Consider the following 20,953-nt stretch of genomic DNA (forward strand, 5'->3'; position numbering starts at 1 on the left):
AGGTAGTTATAGAGGCTCTGGGGGGGGGTTAAGCAACCTACCGTATTATCTTTCTCTTGATCCTGCTTTCTGAGATAGCTTAATACAGTCATTGTGTCTTTCTCCAATCTATACTGCTGTCTCTTTAACTCTTCGTTACATCTTGCCAGTCTCCGGGAACTATCCCGATACTCAACCCTGGAGAGTTCTGTGATTTCCAGCCTAGACTCCCAAAGGGAGGCATTGGCCTTTGCTCTTTCCACCACGGATTCATCAGAATTTCCCACCTTCCTGTATGGGAAGAGAAAATTGACAGTATATAATGATTTCTCTACTACCTTAGCATTATGCCTGCTAGTTATTGTTTTGTTTGGATTGCCTGGTAATTATAAGTAAATAATGTTGGATGAATTTATTACTAAGAAATACCTATATTTACTTGAAAAAGGAGTTAAGAATTTACTTCTTCCCGGGGAGTGGAGCTTTAAAGAATAATCCAAAGGACTAAAAACATAGGCTGGTAAATAGCCCAGTTGGTGGAGAATATGCCTCCTATATCTAGGATTCAATTCTTATCACTTTCCAAAAGAAAAACGCATCCTTAAATTATTAGAAAAACAAAAAGGAAAGGCATGATGTATCAAATTTATTCTATTTTATATACATACATATAGAATATATAAAGAATAGGCACTTGCTACCTTTAATGTTCATTTTCACGTGTGTTCTATAATACATGGCTGAAAATAGAAAACACATTCGAGTGAGCCAAAAATGTGACAAGCTCTTGGCACTATGCAAGTGCTAAACTAATTATGCAGCTATGTTGGGTGGGTGGGGGACGGGGGTAGACTACAGGGGAAGTTGGGCAGGGGGAAACTACAAATAAGTATAAGGGATTATTCCTGAAAGTGCTTGGGAGACCCTTGGTCATACTGAGGTTGGTAAAACCCCAATTGCAAAGCAAGTGCCTTACCTGCTATATTATCACTATGATCCGGGGCTATCATTGTATAAGGAAAAAAAGGGGCTGGGACTTTATCTCAAAGGATAGAGAATATGCTTCAAATTTGGGAGGCCAGGGCCTGGATTGATAGCACAGTGGGTAGGGCATTTGCCTTGCATGCGGGCGACCCGGGTTTGATTCCCAGCATCCCATATGGTCCCCTGAGCACGGCCAGGGGTGATTCCTGAGTACAGAGAGGAGTGACCGTCTTCTCCCCGTTCCCCCCATTTCAGTGTCAGAGCGCAGCGGCGCGCACACACACACACACACACACACACACACACACACACACACACACCCCATCTACACACACACACACACACACACACACTGTCTTCTCCCCCCGCGCGCGCGCGCACACACACACACACACACCCCATCTACACACACACACACACACACACACACACACACACACACACTGTCTTCTCCCCCTTCTCCCCCTTCTCCCCCATTTCAGTATCAGAGCGCAGCGGTGATGCCAGCCACGAATCCCAGAAGGCTGATGCAGCGACAGGGAGACTGCAGGGCGCCTGGTCCTCACTTCTTTTCTTGTTTCCTTTTCTTCTTGTTCTTCTCTTTCCTCCTCCCCTTTATCGGCATCTCGCCTTCCCCGGGGTTGTCGTGGAGGCCTCTCTGCCACCAGCCCAGCCCAGCCCGAGTCCGTTTCTAAGGAAACCAGGACGCCAAGTGGGTAACGTTCCGTCGGGGCAGTTGCGGGCGCGCCGAGAGCGCACGCGCGTGTGACGTGGCGCCGCCGCCACCGCCCCCGCCCCCGCCGCCGCGCCGGGCCCAGCGGCGGGGCCGGAGCCGGGGGCGGGGCCGGGCGGGATCGCGCCGAGGGCGGCGGGCGGCCGCGCCGGGGCGGCGCGCGCACGGTGAGTGTGTGTGTGAGCGGCGGAGGCGCCGGCGTCCGCCGCGGGGGCGAGCTTGACTGGCGGGCGGGCGGCCGGGCGGGGAGGCCGGCGCGGGCCGGCGCGGGGCAGGGGCGGGCGGCGGCGGCGGCCCCGTCGGGGCGCCCGGGCCTCGCCTCAGGAGGCGCGCTCGGCCGGCGCTGCCCTCGCGGCTCGTCCGAGCGCCGCCCCCGCTGGCCCCGCGGCGCGTTGCGTCTCGCTCGCGCGTCCTGCGCTCCCCGGCTGCCCCGCCGCCTCCCGCCTTCCCTGGCGCCTCCCGGGGCCCCTCGGCCGCTCGTCTGTGTCGGGTCTGGAAGGCGCTTCCCCGCGGGCGGCGGCGGCGTGGCCGGTCGCTCGGGCGGACGCGGCTGCTGCCCGCCGCGGGCCCGGCCGGGTGACTCCGCCGCCCGCCCCGCGCCTTCCCGTTTGCTGCCCCCAGTGTGGCGCGGGAAGGCGGCGTCTGCTCCGCCACCCGCCACCCGCCGCGCGTCTCCGGCCTCTCCGAAGAAGTCCTTTTCGGAGGAGTTCTGGGAGGATGCGCTTCCTGCCGGGCGCCCGTGAGTCAGGACAGAGTTGGTGTCGGGGGCGCCAAGATTTAGGAGATCAGGGAGGGGAGCTCGGCTTTCCCAGCTCCCACTTCCTATGGAATTCAAGTTTTCTTCAGAAAAACTATTCCGGGGCCGCCGGAGCAGCTAGTACGGCAGGGAGGGGCGTTTGCTTTGCGCGGAGCTGCCCGGGGTTTGTTTGATCAGCCGCATCCCAGATGGTCCCCCAAGCAACCGCCAGGGGTGATCCCTGAGTGCAGAGCCTGGACTTAAACCCTGGGCATCGCCGCCAGTTGTGGCTCAAAGCCTAAAAAGTCAATTATTAAAAAATAAAACGTCACTGTTGGGCCGGAGAGAGAGGAGGCTTCTCATCCTGCATGCAGCAAAATAAAACGTCATTGTTCAGAGCCTCTCTTTCCGTTTATCTAGAGACAGTTCCATCCTTAACACCCCTACACTCACCCATCCCGTACCCCCCACAGCAAACAGTATTTTTTTTCCCCCCTTAAAAGCAAGTTTACCTGATCTGGGAATTGTGCACAAACACTTCTGGCTGGCTCTCCAAATTTGAGTTCCGAAGGCCCCGTTTCAGGGCCGCTCAGGGACCCCATCAATCAAGAGACTGATGGATTCAGAGGTAGTCCAGCAGGTAGGGTGCTTGCCTCATTTGGCCAATCTGGGCTTGATACCTGGCATCCTAGATGGTCCCCCAAGTCCCACTCAGGAGTGATTCCTCAGTGTAGAGCCTTGAGCACCACCTGGTGTGGTCCAGAAACAAACCAAAAAAAGCTTCAGTGGCAGCAAGCTGGCAGCTTGGAAAATGGCATACTTGTCCGCATCTTGTTTGCATGGTAAGAAGGAGTGGTTTTTACAGGAAAAGAGAACAGAGAATTGGGCCTGAGAGTACAGCAGGTAAGGCACTTGCTTTTGCCCTGAGTTCCATCCTTGGCACCCTGTACGGTGCCTGGGCCTGCTAGGAGTAATCCCTGAGCTCCACTGAGTGTAACCCAAAAAACAACCCAGAGAAGCACATTTTTGGAAAGGGGGGATTGCAGACCAGTAGGCACCAGAACAATATATCTCCTTGAAGGGTAGTCCCTGGAGGCACATTGCCTTACTCAAAAACCTAAGCAAAGTCAGTGTTAAGCTTTTGGGGGAAAGGTGGGGTGAAGATAACTATCATTTTTAGCCTTTGAGCGAAGTCTTATCTAGGCAAGTTTTATGGTTTCAAGTATTGATTGTTAGGCCTGTTTCATAAGTTTAATTTTGTGACAAGACTTTGGCCCAGAGAAATGCTTAGGTTTATACTACAGTAGAAGCAGCTCTAGAATCTATGATTTTCTGAACCTCTGGTTTCATTGCCAAAGAATTAGGTATGTTCAGAGATCTGGGTGTTCAAGGGGCTGTATCAGTAGGGATACAAATACAAGACAGCAGGTAGGGAAAGAGCTTTTTTTTTTTTTTTTTTTTCTGCCACACTTGGCGGTGCTGAGTGTGACCACACTACTCATGAAGGAGCTCATTCATGGTGGACTTGAGGGACCTCATGGAGTGCCAGGATCTAAAACATATCAGTTGCTGAAGCATCCTACTGGCTTTGCCCCCAGCAAAGACCTTTATTAGCAACAAGGTGATAGGTTTGAAGAGCCATCTTACCTGCATACTCATAAGCAGCTTATATAGACAAACAGAGAAGTCTTAATTTTAAAAACAGGTTTGCAGACATGCGTGGCCAATAAATTCTGGTGCAGAAGTGTTTTCTGAAACTGATTCTATTGTCTTTGCAAATCTAAGCAAAGATTTCTGATTTTCAGCGCAGTTCAGCATGTGCGACTGCTTTCGTGGCCTCGCAACATCTTATACTTTACACCACTAATATACCAAGAGTAGCACAGGACATATGATGGGGTTTAAAGTAGAAGGCAACCAATTTTAGGGGGAAAAGGGCTTAATGGCTTCTGGGTGAAATCCAACAATCTTTACACACTTTCCTCTAAGAGACCTTTTTTTTTTTTTTTTGATCTTTTTTTAGCAGATTATTCATCATAAGCAATATAAAATAAATTAGTTTGTTTCTGTTGTGGGGGCAAGGTTTGGGGTTCAGGATGGAAATATCTGAAATGTGGTGGGAAGGTGTAATGGTGGTGGGATTGGTGTTTGAATATTCAATTTAATCAAATATTATGAATAAGTACAAATTATTTTTTTAAAGTTCAGCATATGAAGATATTATATAGGTTGAGTGCTTGTCTTGTACATTGTTGGCCCAGGTTTGATCCCCATCACCCCACATGGTTCCCTGAGCCCTACCAGGAGTGATCCCTGAGTGTAGAGCCAGTAGTAAGCCCTGAACACTGCCAGGTATGGCCCCAAACCAAAACAAATCAAGAGTTTGGCATGTGAGTTATTTGTGGTAGACTTTGGCAGGAAGACAACACAAAGAAAATGGTCTTATTTTCAATAGCTTCTGAAGAGTTTGTGGGTTTTTAATTTTTGAATCCAGATCTTAATTATGACCTGTGTCAGATAGTGTTATCCAACTAATGGTTATTAAGAAATAACTGATGGTACAGATGTATATAAGAAGTTGCTATAGCATTTCCTCCCATAAGTTCTGGTATGCATTGTATTATGAAATTTCAGGGATTACTTTGCTGAGTAAATTTACTTTGTTTCGTTGCTTAGAATGCTAATACTTTTAAAACTTGAAATAAGCCATACAGAGCTTTAGTTTTGACTTCGTTTTGTAATCCCCCGCCCCTCCCCAGTTTGTATAGTTCCCGGTCAACGTAGAAATGTGGAGTTGCTTTGCTGAGTCCTCATGCAGACAAGATCTTTATGGTTCTATGGCAAGTATCTTGATGTAAGGTAATATCTCTGTTAGCTAAAAGCTGTAAATAGTCTTTCTATACTCTGGTGGATTTGTTTGGTTTTGTGAACGGCATTCTCTGTCTTTTGCCAAATGGATGCTAACTTTTCTTGTGACTTCAGACAGGATCCAAAGAGGTATTGTACAATCTCATCTCTGGGTTGGTTGCTTTTGGTTTTTGGGCCATACCTGGGGGTGCTCAGGGCTTATTCCTGGGTCTGTGCTTAGGAATCATTCCCTTGCAAGCCTCGGGGACCCTATGGGGTCCTGAGGGTCAAATCGAGGTTGGCTACGTGCAAGGCGACTGCCATGCCTGCTGTACTATCTCTCTGGCCCATCACCCCTGATTATGTAATTTCTTTCCCCTTCTGTATTTGCCTCTTTTTTGTTTGGTTGGTTTTGGGCCACACTCAGTAGTGCTCAGGGCTTACTTCTGGCTTGCTTCAGGGACTTGGTAGCTGACCAGGGATACAGCAGCCTCCCTTCCCTGACATTAGATATCAAGTGACAGTGACCTTCTCTTGCTCAGTGACCCTCCATCGCTTCTGGATGTTCCCAGGAGGATGCCCACTGAGGCCCAGACTCATGGTGTCGGCCGCTGGCAAATGCTGCTCTCCTCTGTCTTTCCCTGTGTCGCCTGCTCCATACCTTCCCTTGACTCAGGCACTTCTCTTCTGTATTCATTGCTGCCTATGTAGCCCTTTTATTCTTCCTTCATCCTCCGTGGCAGGAGGCGAGCCCAGCTGGCCAGGAGACACCCTCACTGGCCTATCTCCCTGCCAGCATTGTAGATATCCCCAGATGAAAATATCTGAGCAGCAGAAAAACAGTGTGCCCTGTTTCTTATTGGAATGTTTTCTTTCCTACCAGCCATATAGATCTTATATAAATAGTTATATGATATTTTCACAATGCCAGTAAATCAATTTTTAGTTTTAAATTAAAAAACACACCCCAAAACCCCAACTCCTAGCAATGCTTGGGGGACCGTATGTAGTCCTGGAGTTTGAACCTTTGTCAGTCTTGTGCATGGCAAATACACAGTATAATTATACACAGTATAATTTCTCTGGTCCCTAAAAAAGTGATTTTATAAGAATGACTTGAGTTATATTTTGAGAATAAAGTATGGAAAGGAGCCTAGGGATGCTACTTTGGAAGCCAGCGAGCTAGCTCTATGGACTGAGTACATCTTTAGCATGAGGCAAACTCAGATTCTGGCCCTGGTCCCACATGTCCCCTTAGCACTACTAGGAATACCCTATCCTTCCCCAACACATGCTGGATGTGATCCAAAAAACATTTAAAAAATGTTTAAAACATTTAGAAAACAAAATAAATTTAAAAAGATTTATTAGAACCTGAAGATTTGTTATTCAAAGCCTGGAGATATTGGAAACTAATAAAGATATCTGCATCAAATTTAATTATACTGAAAAGAAAACTTTTCTCTCACTATTGTCCATCTTCTGCAGGTTAAAGAAGGTAACATAGTAATTGAAGGAAACAAAGGAGAAAGTTCAAAAGGAAGAAAAAGAAAACTGGTAAGTAGCCTATCTAAAATAATAGTTCATTTTTCCAAAGGGTGGATTTCTGTGAATTGTTTCATTGTTTCTAGATAAGAGCTTAGAGTAAATTAAAAAGATCTGTGCTTCACTAAAATTTCATCTATAATACTTTGTTGGAAAGAGGGCCTCATTAGCAATAACTGGCATAAAATTATAATAATTATGGTCCACTGAATTATGGTTGCACAACATTTTTTTAATTTAAATTTTGGGGGGTGGGGTTGTGGAAAGAGGTTGGGACCACACTGGCAGGCAGTGTGTGGGTGCTACTCCCTGTAGTACTTGAGGGACTTTGTGGTGCTGCAGATCCAACCAGGGACTGACACATGCAAGGTAAGTGCCTTAACCCTTGGACTTTCTGGCACCCAGGTGTTAAACTAGGTAGTGGCTTAGCACAATAGGCTAAGCACATGCTTTGCGTGCAAGAGGTAGGGATGTGACCCATAGCACCCTGGCTGCCAACCACATCTGGGAGATACCCAGACCTGGGTATGGCACAAATTCCCCCAAAATTAGACTGGATGAAAGCAGATAGCTTGATGTTGAGTGGTGAGGAAACTCTCAGACAACAAAACTGAAGCTGGGCAGATATACCTTTTTTTTTTTTTTCTTTTTGTCACACCTGGCAATGCACAGGGGCTACTCCTGCCTCTGTACTCAGGAATTACTCCTGGCGGTGCTCGGGGCACCATATGGGATGCTGGGAATCAAACCTACGTTGGCCTCGTGCAAGGCAAACGCCCTACCTCCAGCCCCATGGGCAGATATACCTTAAAGGACTAGTGTGTATGCTGTCCAAGTGGGAAGCCAGGTTTAATCCCTGGCACCACCTGTTCCCTAAGCACCATTAAGCACCATACTTGGAATAGCCCCTGGCCCTGCTGGGTGTGTTCCCTAAACAAAAAAGCACAGCATAGCAGTCTCGGACTGTTTGGTGGCAAAAGGCAAACAATTCTACAGACCTGTCGCCACTGGAAACATCCTAAATTTAAAGGAAAATAGAATCGTCATGACACTAAACCAGAAAATTTCACTTTGAAAATATTTTTTGGGGGGAAAGGCACATTAGGCAGTGCTCAGGGCTTACTCTTGGCTCTGTTCTCAGGAGTTACTCCTGACAGGCTCTGGGGATGGTATGGGGTGCTCGATATCAAACAAACCCAGGTCTGCTGTATGTAAGGCAAGCACCCCACCTGCTCTACTATCTATCCAGCCCCTAGAACCTTACTATTATTTTATTTGGATTAATTATTTTTGTTTTGGAGCCACCTCAGGGAGTGCTCAGGGGCTACAGACCCCTGACTCTGTGGGGGTTGCCCTGGCCATGCTCAAGGGACCATGGGATCCTGGGCCTCCTGCATGCCAGTCTCGCACTTCAGCCCACAGAGCTCTCCTTCTCCTTAACCTTTTATGATTAACTTTGAAAGTGTGGTTATTTGTTTTTCTGTTTGTTGGGCCACACTCAGTGATGCTAAGAAGGTGTTCCTTGCTCACTTAAGCTTCTGGTGGTGCTTGAGGGACCTTGTGATCTTGACTACTGAACCTCAGCTTCCTGTATGCAAAGCATGAGTTCAGCCCATTGAGCTATCTCTCTGTCCCAGGTTTGGTTATTACATATTTCAGCTCTGCCAGATTCTATCTTGAATTAAAATGTGAGTATAATTCACCTTTAATTTACTGATATCATGTACTTAGTAGGAATCAGTAAACATTTGGAGAGTTACACAATGAACTGGATTGTGTAATCCCAAACTACCCACCGGAGCTTCCTTCTCCAGGTCTGTTTTACATGTAACATGTAACGACCAGATTCAAGTGTATAACATTTCCTTGTTCAAAATCTTTATTGATTCACACCACTGGCAGAATACGTTTTTTCCCCCCTCTTTGGCTTTTGGGCTGCAATGCTCAGGGGTTACTTTTGGCTCTGAACTCAGGAAAAACTCAGGTGGGCGCAGGGGACCATATGGGATGCCAGGGATCAAATTTGGGATGACTGCATGCAAAGTAAGCGCCCTATCCACTGAATTATTGCTCTGGCTTCAGAATCGTCTCCCTCCTCCCCGTTTTGGCCCCAGAATAGTCTTAATTCCTTATTCAGAACCTGCTGTTCTGTTGTTTCTAACCTCAGTTCGCCTTTCTAAGTTTATTTTTTCTTATAGTTGATCAAACTGATCTGTTTCCCAGGACTCCATTCCCCATTTCTATATGTATGTCTTGATTCATGTTTTTCCTAACAAGTATTCTTTCCTGTACTAAATCACCTCTCTGGGTCCTTCAGAGGCCACCTCTTTAATAGGTCCTTCTTTGATCCTTCTAACTGGAATTATTCTTGTTTTGCTTTGACATGTCAGAACATGGTAATGTTGCATCTTCATCCATTTTATTTACCTACAGTATTATGGTTCTTGCCCAGTATCTATACTTGTAAGAACCATTAGGCAGCTGGTAATCTCTGGAATTGCAAATTGAATGAATTAGTATGTGAGTGAATAGATTTTTCTGAAATAGCTGTCCTAATCATACAATGATTTGGAAGGAGAATGAAGAGTTGGCAGTGTAATATAATCCTAGTAAGTCTCTGGGAAATGAAATTCTCTGTGCCCCAGTGCTTTTGGCTGCAGATAAACATTGGCCCAATGGTCCCAAGTCCATTCAGGACAAATTTATTGATGTGTAACATATTTTGGACTGAGATTTGGCCTTGAAAATACGAAAGATGTCATTTTTTCATCACCTTAGGTGACCTTCAAATAGAAAAGCAGAAGCATTCTAGGGGTCTACTCCTTGGTATTTGGCACCTAAGTCCCACTCTATATCCCCAAAGCTCATGGTGCTGAAATCTGTCCTTTCCTTACTAGAACCATCTTGCTTTTACTTTGTTTGGCTAACCCATTTTGATAGTCCAACTTATTGTTTAATTTTTGTGTGTGTCCCACCTCCCTAGCCCTTGTTTAAATTTTTTATTCTAGCTACATTTTATGCTGTTTTTATATTTTCAATAATAATCTGAGCATAGAGCCAGGAATAATCTGAGCACTGCCATGTGTAGCACATGAACAAAAACAAAAAACAAACTTACGACCTCATGCATGCAGTCCAGCCCTGTGAACTCTCTCCCACACCTGACCGCTCTTTTTTTTTTTTTAACTGATTGAGGTTCTGTGATTTATTATACTGTTTATGATGATTTCCCATGCACATAACCCCAACACCACAACCATCACAAATGTCCCCACCTCCCTACCCCAAAGAGGCCAACACCTCTCCCTTTCACTCTACCCTTCTAAACTTGGTTGTGTAGATCAGTCCTCCTGCGGTGTTGTCTTTGGCCTGTTGTTGCTCCTTTGTTGTGTATGTTTAAGTCCCATATATGAGAGAAATCATTCTGTATCTATCGCTTTTCTCCTGACTTCACTCAGCATGATATCCTCTAGTTCATCCATGGCACAGCAAACTGCATGATTTTATCATTTCTCAGAGCTACATAATAGTCCATTGTGTAGACTACAACTACTACTTTTTTTTTCTTTTTTGGGTCATATGTGGCAATGTACAGGGGTTACTCCTGGCTCTGCACTCAGAAGTTACTCCTGGTGGTGCTTGGGGGACCATATGGGATGCTGGGGATAGAACCCGGGTCGGCCATGTGCAAGTCAAACGCCCTACCCGCTATGCTATAGCTCCAGCTCCTATCCATTCTTCTGTAGTTGGGCATTTGGGTTGTTTTAGTATCTTGATGAGGGACCACAGCTAGAGTACAGTGGGCGGGGCGCTTGCTTTGTACACAACCAACCTGGGTTTGATCCCCATCATATATAGTCCCCTGAGCCTGCCAGAAGTGACACCTGGGTACAGAATCAGAAGTAAGCCCTGAGCATTGCCAGGTGTGCCCCCTCCAGAAATAAGTCATATCTTAACTAATGTGTTAAGCACTGTGATGAACACAAATTCATAACTAATGGGCTAAGCGCTGTGATGAACACAGATGTGCATATATCCTTTTGAATTACTGGGGCATTTTGGAGAGGTTTCTTTGGTGGGGGGTACAGGGGGGTAGGCGCCAAGAAGTGGTGGCTATTGCATGTTCTATTCCGATTTTTTTTTTTTTTGAGAGTTCTCCATTTTGTTTTTCACTGACACTGGGCCAGATGATTTTCCCAACAGTGGATAAGGGTTCCTTTCTCACCATAATCCCGTCAACACTGGCTGGTTAAGACTTTTGTTTTCAGGTCATACTCAGCAGTGCTCAGGGTTTAGTTCTAGCTCATTGCTCAGGGATCATTCCTGGCAGTGCTCAGGGGACTGTGTGTGGTGCTGGGGATCCAGCCCACTTAGCCATGTGCAAGGCAAGGGCCCTGCCCTCTGTGCTATCACTCCAGCTTGCAGAAACTTTTTGATTTGATGTTGTTCCATTTATTTATTTTTGGTTTTGTCTAACCACTCCTTTTGAAATTTGATTCAGTGCCTCTGAACCACCTTTCTAACCTGCACGCTTAATATTGATACATTTCTATATTCCTTGCAGGCATAATGAACTCTTTCGTTAAAAACAATTTTTTTGGAGGGGCAGGCCCATATCTGGAAGTGCCCAGGGGTCATCTTGGCTTTGTACTCAAGAATCATTCCTGGCATGCTGCAGGAACCATTATGGGCTGCCGGAAATCCAGCCCAGGTCAGCTGCTTGCAAGGCAAGCGCCCTACCCACTGTACTATTGCTCTGGCTCTTTTTTTTTAAAAATTTCTTTTAATCAAATCACCAGGAGATACACAGTTATAAAGTTGTTCATAATTAGGTTTTAGTCATACAGTGTTCCAACACCCAACTCTTCGCCAGTATATATTTACTACTACCAATTAGGCTTAATGAACTCTTAATACTTAAAGTTCTCATAATTCTTGTAGTATATCACTAGGTTAACTCCTACTTCTGACTAAGTACTTTTCAGCCTCTTATCCCTTGAAGAAGTTTCACACTCCCTTTCCATCTCCATTCATCCCCTTCTAAGTTAAGTGACTTGCCCCTTTTTCTTGTAACAACCTGTGCAAATTTCAGAAAACTTAAGCCAAGGTACATTACATCTATTGGTTGTAGTCTAACTAGTAACTGAAGGCCCTTGAAAGAGCTGTTCTCTGATTCCGTTTTTTTTTTTTTTCTTATTTGGAATATAGCACAGTGTCTGATATATATTAGACATTAAGTAAATGCTTACTTGCAATTCAATGCCTAGCTTTCTAGTTCTTCTCAAGGGTAGAATATATTAAAGGGTATTATTACATTCTCTACTTCTGGGGATAATATTAAAATAAATAAAATAACCCAAGACCTGTAAGATTGCTAGAGCTTCTGCCTTACATGTATAAGGCTGCAAGTTTGATCCCTGGCACAGCTTGGATCCCTAAGTGTAGTTCCCGCTTAGACTTCTGGCATAATCCCCAACACCACAAATGTGTGCTGCCTCTAGCACATGGCAACCAAGTGTGAAACTAACTCTTGGACATTGCAACAACAGCAGTAAAGGATAGGAAGTGAAAAAGCAAATCACGACCTAGTAGGGAATTAATAATGTTATCATACTTATATATTTGCATTTGTAAACAACCCATTATTAAATATAAAGGCATTCATTAGTAGATAGAAATAATACAGAATTTTGTTCCTGAGCAAGTGATGTCCTATAAAAGAAACTTTTGTACCATTTGGATCTTAACTATCATAAAAGTAGATGAACCAGACAGTCCTGTGTCTCCAGACAAAAAGGTGGATAAGGGAGGAGTGAATAAAGCAGTGAGTTAGCAAACACTCAGCAGTTAGTTACAAAGTGAGACAAAGGTGAACGTGGTTCATAAAGTGAACTTGATTCAGAAGGTCTGAAATAAGAGCAAAGAGCAAAAGACAACTATAATGAAAGCAACGATTGACAGTGAATGGTGCAAACAAGAGCAGGTGAGTACCCAGGCAGAGCCCAGGTCAGTGGAATTGTGGTTCTCTGAGACTGGGATGCATGAAGAAGGGATTTCAGAGTGCGACGCTCTGGGAGTGCTGAGTGGGGAGGATTAATGTTTACTACGAAGACAAAGATACACTGAGAAAACTTTAAAGGATCTGGGGATAGTGACAGACACCAGCTGCCACCAATTTCCAAAGAAAAGAATCCCAGAAGGAACTTTGTTGGGGGGTGAGTAGGAGATTGAGAATAACAAGTCTGAAAGGAGGGATTTGAATATACTAATGTCTGTAAAAAGCTAACTTATTGTTTTGACTAGCATGTAGATGATTGATACTTTTAGAGAAAGTCCTGCCTTGGAGTTTGGAATTGTGAGCTCCCGCTGAGTAATTAATCTCCTTTTGGAAAGAATTCAGCTCTGTTTGAGTTGCTGAGTTGCTTCTTCAGTTTTGAGGGACCATATGTGGTTGTGATGCCAGGGATGGAACCTGGGCCATCTACATGCAAGGCAAGTGCTCTACCTGCTGTACTATTTCTCTGGCCCACAGTGTCAGCTTTAAAATAAGATGCCATTTCTGTGCTCTTAAATTGTCATTCTTTGTAATGACCATATTTGAAGTGACAAATCAAAGAAAAATGAGATTGGAAGTGGTGTTAGGGAAGTAAGCATTGAGAGGAGAAGGGCATTTTACGAATTCATCTTTTGCTTTCTCTAAAGTAACCTTTTTCATTTTACACTGAACTTCTGGTATGACTCTGCAATTTTCACTACATGAAAACAGATCCCTAGTTTGCTTTTTTTTTTTTTTTTAAATTTCATCCCTGAAGTCTGTTTTAGAAGAAAAACAAATGTTTCTTTAACAGAAATAGAAGCTGGAAAGGATTTTCAGATGCCACAATAATGGATAAGATATGTGATCTCTGAAAATGCTCTGGTGTCACAGAGATGGAGGAAGGCTGATGACTGGAGAGCCTTTCTGTTCGCTTTCTGCCGGAGAAGAGCCCCAGTGTTACTTCCCCGGACCAAGGGAGGTTCGCTAATACTTAGGCATTCTTAGACTGTTGTTTTCTGCTTTCTGTTATTTAGATTGATCAACGTAACCAGCCTGTTTGCTGAAAAAGAAGAATAAGCTACAGGAAGCAATTTAAAATGTGAGTACAGACCTTGTCCGGCAAATGCCTTGTTTCAGTGATTGACTTCTGAGGATGAAATTTCCTTTGTTTGAGATTCTGAAAACCAAACAGTTCTGTTAGTTTTTTTCATAGCTTTCATTTTTATCTGCAGGAGAGAAATACAACCCTGACTGGTGTTCAGACTAATCTCTCCCTTTTGGGACAACTCTAGATATTTTTCTACATTGTGTGTGTGTTAGAGATCAAATAATGGGTCTCATGCATGCAAATCATATACTGTTTTGGGGGGAACGGGTGAAGCGAGAAAACTTATATTGAAGCTTATTTAGAAGGATGTGAGGGGGGGATAAACAGAGAAGTACATGCTCAAGAGAAAACATAGGCTTTTCCAGAGTGAAATAAGCAAAGAAACAGATACAAGCACGCGAGATACATGTTCAAGAGAGAACACAGGCTTGACGAGCAAGCCAGAGCACGCACTTTATTATTGAATCACATCCCTAGCACAGCTCTAGCTTTTAAAAATAGCCTGAGATTTCAAATACAGTTTAATTTGCTTTATTTTATGCAATACATTACCTGTAGAGAGAGAGACCTACAAACCCAAGGAGACCAATATTCCTGAGAATGGTTAGAAACCTCTCAGCTGTACTCCAAACACGCTGAGCTCTCTGTAAAAGATAAGGGCACTGAAAAGTAAGAACTTTGGAATTAGACCTTGTTAACCAGTAACTATGACTTCGACAAGGAGAAATCCAGATCAGGACTGGAGAGAGAGCTTAATGGGTTAGCATCTACTTTGCATGCAGAAGACTGGGGTTTGATCATAGGTATCCCATAATCCCCTGGATACCGTGGGGAGGTAGAGATGAGACCCCCAAGACTGAGCTGAGAATACCCCCTGATCACATTTGGTGTGACCCCAACGCCAAAAAAAATTTTTTTAAAGAAAGATGAACCAGAATAATTAAAACTTGTTTTGAGCAGACCAGGAATATAGCTCAGTGCTAGAGCACATACTTTTTGTGTTTGAGGACCTGTTTTTGAAACCCAGCATAGAAAAATTAGAAATCAAAAACTATCTTAAGCAAAATGCATCAGGGGCAACAAAGGTGAAAAACAGTATTAGTGCGGGGCTGGAGCAATAGCACAGCGGGTAGGGCGTTTGCCTTGCACGCGGCCGACCCGGGTTCAATTCCCAGCATCCCATATGGTCCCCTGAGCACCGCCAGGAGTAATTCCTGAGTGCAGAGCCAGGAGTAACCCCTGTGCATCGCCAGGTGTGACCCAAAAAGCAAAAAAAAAAAAAAAAAACAGTATTAGTGGATGGACACATATTAATCTTCATTAATATAAGGAGAAATTAGGCAATATTTAAACATTTCTGGTTGTCATAAAGGTTTGTTGCTATAAATGTATATGAGCATCTACAGAGGTTGCAGGAATCTAGTTGTAGAGCCCAGAAATGCTTCTCAGTATCATGCCACATGGAAGGCAGTGAGGTTTGTAGCCCCAAATATCAGTAGTGCCCAGTATTGAAGAACTGACCTTGAAAAATGCCATTTCTCCTTTACTGATGATCAGAGGAAATATGCAGAGCTTAATCACAGGCCTGTTAAAAATTACCAAAACAAGACCACTGAATTGTTTTGTTTTTTACTTAATGTCCCTCCACAAAAATTGGGAAATGTTAAAATGAGCTGCCAGGTAGAATGAGTCTCATTATTCCACTGAACACTATCAAGTCTTGTTTGTTTTAATCATGGGATTAAGAATAAAATGTTGGGGCTGGAGCAATAGCACAGCAGATAGGGCGTTTTCCTTGCACGTGGCCAACCCGGGTTCGATTCCCAGCATCCTATATGGTCCCCTGAGCACTGCCAGGGGTAATTCCTGAGTGCATAAGCCAGGAGTAGCCCCTGTGCATCACCAGGTGTGACCCAAAAAGCAAAAAAAAAAAAAAAAAAAAGAATAAAATGTTGCAGTACAGGGAGTAGGGTGCTTCCCTTACACACAGCAGACCCAGGTTTGATCCCTAGTCTCCCAACCTATCTTGGCTCACCCTAACTTACCAGGAGTGATCCCTGAGTGCAGAGCCAGGAATAAGCCCTGAATACCATCAGGTGTACCACCTCTACCTCCCCACCGAAAAAATAATAGAACATCCTGGGCCAAGGAGATAACTCAGACTGTTGGAATGCTTGCATAGCGTATACCAGGTCCCATGTTTGATCTCTGGCACCTTACTTCCCGAGCACAGCCAGGTATAACCCTGGTGGCTCTCAATACTGCTGGGCCTACTGAATAGCACTGCTGGACTCAAGCAGAACTCTCGCCAGGCCACATGCCAGGTAGACTATTGCTGGACATGGCCTCTAGGCCTCCAAGTACTTCTGGAGAGAATCCCTCTTTGGAAAATAGGGTTTAGAATAACCAAAGTCAAGGAGTATCGGGAGATAGTGCAGGTGTTAAGATACTTGCCTTGAATATAGGCAACCCTAGCTTGATCTGTGGCACCCTATGTTGTCCCCTGAATAAATCCAGGTGTGATCTCCAGCACATTAGGAGTATCTCTAAGCAGAGTCAGGAGTAGCCTCTGAGCATCACAGACTGTGATCCTCCCTCCCCCCAAGTCCTAAAAAATGAAAGAGTATCTAAACTCAGTATGATGACTTTGTTGCAGAATGATGTTCCAAAACCAGACAGTACATCTGGAAGATAGCTCAAAGGACTAGTTCAGTGGTTGAGCTTTGCAAGCTTTGAATATACCAGTGGTAGGGACTTTATCTCTGGGGTTTTGTTGGGGGTTCTTTTTTTGGGCAGGGGGGTGCCAGTGCCTCCCAAGCAGTGCTGAGAAGACTTGAAGGCCCCACCTACTGAATCACAGCCAGCCGGACTGCTATTCCATGAACAACCAGAGGATGAAGTGAGACTCCAAGGCCTCTGGGCCAAACCTGGCTGTACTTGGGGGGGGGGGCGTCTAGGAAAGTATCTGGCAGTGCTGGGGGACCACATGTCAGGGATTGAACCTGAGTTAAATGTGCCCTAACCACTTTACTATCTCCCAACCTGGCACTTTCTATTTTTGTAGTTTTTTTTTTTTAAAGATTAAACTCTGTGTGTGTGTGTGTGTGTGTGTGTGTGTTTTGGGGGAGAGACATAAGGGGTACTCAAGGACTACTACTGACTCAAACCTTCATCACTCCTGATGGTGCTTGGGGGGAGCCATGTTGGGGATCAAACCTAGGTCTTCTGCATATAAAACTTATACTCCAGCCTGGGCCATACCCAGTGAAGTTCAGGGGTTACCCCTGGCTCTGCACTCGGGAATCATTCCTGCGGCGTGGGAGGGGACCATATGAGATACTAGATATCGAACTCGAGTCTGCCATGTGCAAGCTATATTATTGCTCCATTTGGCATCTAATTTTTATGTTTAAAACATTTTTTAATTTCCACTTCTCTCTCTCTCTCTCTCCCTCTCTCTCTCTCTCTCTCTCTCTCTCGTTGTTTTGTGGAGTCACACACTTTAGTTGAAGAACTCATGGGCTATATAGTAGGGGGAGGGGTCAGACATTTGACTGTCGTTTCTACACTTTGTTGTGCTGCTTGCTGGAGGCCATCCACTGTTTTTTTGTGATGTCCAGGATTCCAACTGGTAGTGCTACTTGGATCACCCCTGGGCATGTGAGTTGGTGCTCTGGATGAAGCTCCTGGCTTCGTGCACATAAGGCAGGTTCTCTACTAGGACCCCTGGACCTAAAATGTAGATTGAAGCATCTTAACAATCAAAAAGGAGAGATAGAAAGAGGGTGAATGTATCAGTATATGATTTAAAGACAAACTGTCGAAATGGAAAGGAAAAAGGTAGATTTGGCTGGGTGGCACAGAGAGCCTTTTAGTGTGTGAGATCCGCCCTGCAATTAAAAGCAGAGCATGGGAAAGTAGATTTAAAATCCTAGTTTCCTTTTGCAACCAGATACCTCTCAGAAAAGGTGCTAAGGGTCTAGGTTACCTTGGTCTAGCTTGTTGTACGGGTTATTAGAAATAGAGAAGGAACACCTTGGGGGAAGTGGTGGGATTGCTGTAATGGGTGTTTCTTCTTTTACAGGTCTAAACAAAAGGCCAGCTTGTCTAACTGTGTGTGTTTTTGTCATATAAGTCACTGCAGGTGTGTGAACAACATTGCTTCTGCAACAAAAGCCTAGACTCACCACATCCTAGGAAGAGAATGGCCACTTCCTGGGGGGCAGTCTTTTGCATGCTGGTGGCATCCTGTGTTTGCACAACTGTCTTCCACAGAGACCAGCAGACTTGGTTTGAGGGTGTCTTCTTGTCTTCCATGTGCCCCATCAATGTCAGTGATAGCACCTTATATGGAATTATGTTTGATGCAGGCAGCACTGGCACTCGAATTCATGTTTACACCTTTGAGCAGAGAATACCAGGTGAGTATGGCTGCCACCCCTACCAGACTCTGTAGATCCATGCTTTAACATCTTCAGAAACAAATGTAATGAGCGTGTGTGATATGATTTACAGAATCATGCAATTACCAAATCTCTGTCTTCAGAGAATTCTTCTGACTATAATTGAACATGTGTGATTTATTGTAGTGCTTACAGAAATTTTGGGTTGCCTACATTCTGAAATCTGTGTGTATGAGAAGTATAGTTATAATTTTGTCTTTCTTCTTTTCTAAACATGGTAAATTCTCCAAGGTCCAGAATATTGATTATATTGGGAGAAGGATTATCTTGGAGAAGGGCATGAAGGGACCCTGAAGAAGAATTTTGTCTGAATTTTCAGTGTTCCCTTCTCAGTTTACATTTTAAAGTCTGAGAAAGGAGTAGGAGAAAGGTGACCGCCAGAGAAATGGCAGAGAGGACCCTGAAGAATTACCAACATTGCCTGTCTCCTCACCCAATACTCTTGAGAGCCACTGCTTATAAACGAAATTCCTTGCAATAGTCAGGGAATAGCAGGTTAATCTGGTAGGTCATATGATATAGATTCCAATATTGGAAGTTGCACTTGGTAATCAGCTTTCTTTCTTCTATTTTGCTCCTTGACAAAATAGGACAGCTTCCAGTTCTGGAAGGAGAAATTTTTGATGCTGTGAAGCCAGGACTTTCTGCTTTTGTAGAGCAGCCCAAGCGGGTGAGTTTCTTTTGGATAAATATTTGGCCCCTCACTGCTCTGAACACTTGATCATGCTTTTTAACAGTTCCTAATGTTCTCTGATGGTATTGAGATCCGATGTGAGATCAGTTTTCTATCCTCAACTAATATGAATTACAGTAATTGTATACCAGTAATTATACAACCCCAAACCTCACTAGGGTTTTATAGAATATGAGAGAAAATAGATTGTGACCTCGCAGATGTATACCATTTTTAAAGAGGTTGCTCCTATGCATTTATTATTTAAGTTTTTTTTAATTGGTACCATTGACTCTATTAATACACATGCAGAAGATAAACATATAGTTGTGTAGGATATGAGGTATAAATATAGAATTGAAGCAATGTAGAGCAAATGAACTCTACTTTAGAATTCCTTGATGCAGGATAAAACTATGCCTCTACTGTAGAAAGTACAGAGGAGTCCACGCTTACAAAATCTTTGGTTCAGAGGATGCATGTAGAATTTCATCATGACTATTTCATATGTGACTATTTCATACCACATACTGCTCTCTTGATTCAGAGGACACACTGAAATAGAATAGGATAAGATAGGGGATGCTAGGAATCGAACCCGGGTTGGCCGAGTGCAAGGCAAACGCCCTGCCCTCTGTGCTATCACTCCAGCCTGGTAGAATGTTGAACTTTGGCATTAGATATAAAGGTTCAGTGTTATGAGCATAATCATTAACCAAAGGAAAACCTAATGTTAAAAATTACTTGATGACCAGGGAGACAGCTCAAGAACTGGAGCCTAGGCTTTGCATCCAAAACCTGCCTGGAGTAACTCCCCAAGCTCTGAGCTAGAAGTAGCCACCAGCACTGCTGGGTGTGGCCCCAAAAACAAAACAAAAATGAAAAACAGAAAGCATGGATATCTTCTCAACCTCCTCTATTACAAAATGGTAAATGTACTAGAAAATTGAAAGTTGGGGCACTGGAGAGATAGTACAGCAGATAAGAGTCTTTGCCTTACCTGCAACAGACCCAGGTTCTATCTCTCTCATCCCATATTGTCTCCCAAAAGCACTGCCAGGTGTGATTCTTGAGTGTAGAGTCAGGAGTAAGCCTGAACATTACCAAGTGTGGCCCAAAAACTAACCAAACAAAAAAAATTGGAAGTTGTAAAGAACTACAGTATCAGAAACTGATAAACATTTAAAGACAATAGTGTTGTAATTATTAGTAAGTACGATGGAGCCGTATATTGTCAGAATAGATATTTGAGAGAAATAGTGGATTTAAAGTAATAGTTTTTTAAATTAACCATAAATTGAGCCTCTACCATGTACCATATGCATATCTGTATCATTGTATCACTATCACCCCGTTGTTCATCGATTTACTCTAGCAGGCACAAGTAACGTCTTCATTTGTCCCAGCCCTAGATTTTAGCAGCCTCTCCTTACTCGTCTTTCCCAATGATTGGAGCCTCTTTCAGGGTCAGGAGAATAAGACCTCTTATTGTTACTGGTTTTTGGCATATCGAATACGCCACAGGGAGCTTGCCAGATATACATATCTGCTAATAGTAATTTAAAAAATCCAACAGGTTTGATCCTTACATGATCAGAAGGTGGAGATGGGCCGGAGCGATAGCACAGCGGGTAGGGCGCTTGCCTTGCATGCGGCCGACCCGGGTTCGATCCCCGGCATCCCATATGGTCCCCCAAGCACCGCCAGGAGTAATTCCTGAGTGCAAAGCCAGGAGTAACCCCTGAGCATTACTGGGTGTGACCCAAAAAGAAAAAAAAAAAAAGAAGGTGGAGATGACGCTGTAGTTAGCATTCCTGCGGCATCTAACACTGTCTCGTCTAATGCGTA

General features: G+C 44.3%; 2 protein-coding genes across 4 annotated transcripts in view; one reads left to right on the forward strand and one right to left on the reverse strand.

Moving 5' to 3' along the window:
* Nucleotides 1-1,684, reverse strand: part of BBOF1 (basal body orientation factor 1) — a 31,476-nt gene extending 29,792 nt beyond the window's left edge. The window contains exons 1-2 of the mRNA XM_055132947.1: nt 1,530-1,684; nt 42-270 (exon numbers count right to left, since the gene is read on the reverse strand). Of these exons, the coding sequence (XP_054988922.1) occupies nt 42-270; nt 1,530-1,588 (288 nt within the window). The 5' untranslated portion in view covers nt 1,589-1,684. The remainder of the gene's footprint in view (nt 1-41; nt 271-1,529) is intronic.
* Nucleotides 1,685-1,767: 83 nt separating this feature from the next.
* The window catches only part of ENTPD5 (ectonucleoside triphosphate diphosphohydrolase 5 (inactive)), a 37,124-nt gene continuing 17,938 nt past the window's right edge, over nt 1,768-20,953 (forward strand). The window contains exons 1-5 of one of the 3 annotated variants that reach the window (XM_055131045.1): nt 1,768-1,863; nt 6,768-6,836; nt 13,896-13,960; nt 18,105-18,390; nt 19,023-19,102. In XM_055131045.1, the coding sequence (XP_054987020.1) occupies nt 18,174-18,390; nt 19,023-19,102 (297 nt within the window). In that variant the 5' untranslated portion in view covers nt 1,768-1,863; nt 6,768-6,836; nt 13,896-13,960; nt 18,105-18,173. The remainder of the gene's footprint in view (nt 1,864-6,767; nt 6,837-13,895; nt 13,961-18,104; nt 18,391-19,022; nt 19,103-20,953) is intronic. The other 2 variants (XM_055131046.1, XM_055131047.1) reach the window with 2 other exon arrangements.

Source organism: Sorex araneus, chromosome 3 (assembly GCF_027595985.1).
Source record: "Sorex araneus isolate mSorAra2 chromosome 3, mSorAra2.pri, whole genome shotgun sequence".
Classification (NCBI taxonomy): Eukaryota; Metazoa; Chordata; class Mammalia; order Eulipotyphla; family Soricidae; genus Sorex; species Sorex araneus.